General features: G+C 46.4%; 1 protein-coding gene across 1 annotated transcript; it reads right to left on the bottom strand.

Annotated features, from left to right (window-relative positions):
- Positions 1-1,463: 1,463 nt before the first annotated feature.
- LOC311040787 (G-protein coupled bile acid receptor 1-like) lies at positions 1,464-2,489 on the bottom strand (the record flags this gene model as incomplete). The annotated part of the gene is made up of 1 exon (XM_084051148.1): positions 1,464-2,489. One exon carries the CDS (start codon positions 2,487-2,489, stop codon positions 1,464-1,466), a length of 1,026 nt encoding a protein of 341 aa, XP_083907274.1.
- Between the last annotated feature and the right edge of the window lie 1,661 nt (positions 2,490-4,150).

Here is a 4,150-nt window from a genome sequence, read left to right as displayed (position 1 = left end):
TGATAATCCATTAAAACCGGGAATGTGTCATATTAGATACTAGCGTTGACTTATAGAAGCTCACAGCGCTTTGTGTCGCGCTGCAAGCTTGTATCAGCTATTTTTTAACATCTAAAAAAAATCTTGTGTGAGAACTACTGATTTAGAAGGCATTTGTAGAATCGGCCTCAGATCTTAATGGGTTAACAGCCAGAGGTAATTTGTCTGGTCAACAAACTCAATGGTCTTGATTCATGACAATACGAATACGGTAGTTGTGAAGCACTGATATGAATGTGTTCATAAGAATGATGATATTTATGATTATGTCCCAGATTCTGAACAACAGCAGTCAGTTCCAAGTACATTGTTTAAAGCTCTGTTCCAGATAACAGGCCTGCAGCAAACAGAGGCAGAGTTGAGTATTCTGTCCAAACTGAACATCAGTGCAATCACATTGTCTGTACATGCAGTGTCATTATTGGTGTTGTTTATAGTGCCGGAGTTCAATATTGCACGATGACACCATCATTATAAATAAAGGTAGTCTTACTAGACTATTTGTCTAGGCAGCATAAACAGTGGGAAACTGTGATGGCTCCAACCCCGCCGTGCGTATTTGGGCGTAGCTGGCAGTCGATGAAGACACGTCAATGGCTAAGCGCCAGCGCAGTGGCCGTTGCGATCACATCAGCACAGCGGGCTATTGTCAGAACCTGTACATCCACTGATAACTGATTTTCGAGGGACAAAGAGTGTAGGCCTGAAGTGGCTCCCACCTCGCCATGGGATGAGTTTGAGGATAAAGAAGTTACGTAAGCCAGTCTTTGAGGTGACTTTGGTTTGTTTAGTTGCCACCATGCTTCTTGGTCTACTATGCTTCTTGCCTACAATGCCATGTACATAAAAAAACATTACAGGTTGAGTTTGGTACGTTGTACTACTCTGGACTGTGATAGTAAAACAAACAGTGGCCTGTTTTGGAGTTGAGTAATGAGAGGAAAAACTGCAGTTTTGTTTATGTAATCACCTGACTTTGAACCCTGGTCTTATGGATGGGAAACCAAACATCCACTGATCATCCAAAGGAGATTCCCCTGAGGCCAAGGTTGTCTGCTCTACTACATTCAATCCCCATTGGATACGTGACGTGACCCAGGTCACAGCAACAATGTAACCACCTGGATTCAAACTCAAATGATCTCCTATGTGTTGAAAAGAACCAGCTACTATTCAGTAAAAGGGGGATCTCCCATTGGCCAACAGAAGTACTGTAGGCTTCTTGGATTCAGTCCAGGGTTACTTCTGCTAAACTTGGTTAATCATGTATAACTCATAACATTTATAACATTTCCTCAGAGCAGCTCCACATCATCAATTTGTTCATGATATCAATGTCCCGCGGCGTAATGACATTTGCATTTGTTAGCTGCTAGCTAGCTGCATCACAGAGTGTCATCAAAAACGCCATCTTTCGTTATAACTTAGAGTGCAATTTCCTCTGTTCCCTGCACCCTGCGTCTCCACCGGTCCCTGAGCTTCTGAACAAGTTTACATGCAGGCTCTGTGTATTTCCTGTTCGCCAGGCCGAGCACCAGCGGCACCACGGCCATGCTTCCGATACCGGTGCACGACAGCACTATGTGAGTGGTGGCGCTCCATCTGGACTCGCTCAGCAGGAACACCACGCACACGTGCATGTAAATGATATAGGGTACCCAGCAGGCGAGGAACGTCAGCGACACGGCCACGACGCAGCGTGTGTACCGTAGGTTGAGCCTGATCTCCCGGTCCGACGCTTGGCTGCCCCGCTCCACCGAACGGTGGAGCCGGCAGATGTCCTTCATCTGTCCGCGGGTGATGAACAGAACCCGGCCCGTCATGCCCAGGATGGAGACAATAGCAGGCAACAGGATGCCGTAAACCTCCAGGTAGATGAAAGCGTTGGGGAAAACCCGGCGGTACGAGCAACAGGTGCTGCTGTTTGCCGAGCAATTGGTCGGCGGCCATGCCCTCCCGCCGCCCGCGCAGCAGCCGTTCCACTCCGTCCCCGTCCAGTTATTCCACCCGAACGCAGGCAGGGACGCGTAGAGCAGTGGCGGTCCCCAGACCGCCAGCAGCGCCAGAGGGAAGCTGCGGTGCAGCCAGAGGCTGCTGTAGTGCAGTGGGCTGACGATGCACATGTAGCGCTCGTAGTGGACCATCACCAGGTTGAAGAGGAACGCCAGGAACAGGAAGTTGGGGAATATGTGCACCATCATGCAGGAGCTGAAGCTCAGGTGTCGGTTGAGCCCCATCCAGGGTATGAAAGGGAGCGCCACCCCCGTGCATAGGTCGGCCACCAGTAGGCTGAGGAAGAAGTAGTTGGGCGTGTTGTGGAGCTGGCGGTTCCACACGATGCCCAGGATGATGACGAGGTTGGCCAGGATGATGGAGGTGGACAGAGGCACCGTGATGATGTAGATGAGTTCCTCCTCGGAGAGGAGAGATTGGGAGTCATTGCGGTCCATCGTAACTGAAGACCGCCTCGATCTTCTTCCGCCTTGGAGCCTGTCCTCTTCTCCACTCCCATCAATGAGGAGCAACCCTGTATGGATGACAGGTAAGAGTTGTCAATGACAGCAAGGGAGGTAGGGCTGCAAATAAAAAAGAATATATATTCTTAAATTATATACTGTACCAACAAATCGATTAACCACTGAAGCCCAATTTCATACTTTGTTGCACATTGGTTTCGTACAGCACAAGAAAAAAAAACATGTTGTGAGCTTGTAGATCTGCAATTTAAACTTCTTTTTTGACAGGTCTTTCGCCTAGATAGTGACATACCCAAATAGATTATTAATCGATTACTTTGTTAAATTATTGATTATCGATATTATCTTATTATAATTTATTCAATAGATTAGTTTGATTAAGTGTTGCAACCCTAAAGGGAGTGATTTAGAGATGGCTAGATTAGATCAAATTATTTAAATATTTATCAATTACACACTGATAGCAATAGCTCAGTGGCTATATATCCGCTGGTGTCCAAATAGACTGGAGCAGAATAGGACGCCACAGCGTCTAAACAGGTCGGTTGAAAATCTCAACACAATCTTCAACAGTGATGTACAACAGTGTCCGTTTTCAAATGTGCATTTTCACATTTGACCACAGCATCTCTTGTGTATAATTATGTAACATTAAATGTGTAACTAAAACCACTGAGAATGATAATGCTAATAATAATAATAATAAATTTTATTTGTATTGCACTTTACATTTGAAACAAACCTCAAAGTGCTACAGTACATAATAAAAACAAGATAGAAAGCCATTTGCAGAAATCAAAAAAGTAAAACAGGTTAAAAACAAGTTTAAAACACATTTAAGAAGGAGAGGCAGGGTTATTAAAACCGGCTTAAAAAGCTAACTAAATGCTTTGTTAAAATGGTAAGTTTTTAGTGCTCTCTTAAAAGTGTTCACAGATTGAGGAGCTCTGAGGTGGTCTGGGAGAGAGTTCCACAGCCGGGGGGCAGCTGCACAAAAAGCTCGATCTCCCATAGTGCGGAGGTTGGTGTTCGGTTCCTTGAGTTTGTTAGTATTTCCGGATCGGAGGCTGCGGGTGGCGGTCTGTGGTTCGATCAATTCCTTGAGGTATGGGGGGGCATTTCCGTAGATGCACTGGTGGGTTAACAGGGTGATTTTGAATTCTGTCCGGGAGGAGATGGGAAGCCAGTGCAGTGATTTGAGAATGGGGGTGATGTGATCGTATTTGCGCACTCTCGTCAGGATCCTAGCAGCGCTGTTCTGAACGTATTGGAGCTTTTGAAGGCTCTTGCTGGGGATCCCGACGAGAAGTGCATTACAGTAGTCCAACCTGGAGGAGACAAAGGCGTGGACCAACTTTTCGGCGTCAGGAAGAGTGAGGGTGGGACGGAGTTTAGCTATATTTCTAAGGTGGAAGAAGGATGTTTTGCAGAGGTGTTTGATGTGGGTCTCATAGTTGAGGCGGGGGTCCATTTTTACGCCCAGGTTGGTAACAACTGATGAGAGGGGAAGGTCCTGGCCAGAGAAGGTGATGCTTGTTATGGGGGATGATTTAACTTGGTGTGGGGTGCCGATGAGAATGGCCTCGGTTTTGGAGCTGTTGAGTTGAAGAAAGTTGTGTTTCATCCACGCCTTT

The sequence above is a fragment of the Gymnoscopelus microlampas genome (assembly GCF_963454915.1).
Source record: "Gymnoscopelus microlampas genome assembly, chromosome: 24".
In the NCBI taxonomy this organism is placed as follows: Eukaryota; Metazoa; Chordata; class Actinopteri; order Myctophiformes; family Myctophidae; genus Gymnoscopelus; species Gymnoscopelus microlampas.
The sequence above is the reverse complement of the archived record's forward strand: the minus strand, read 5'-3'. Positions and strand labels throughout refer to the sequence as shown.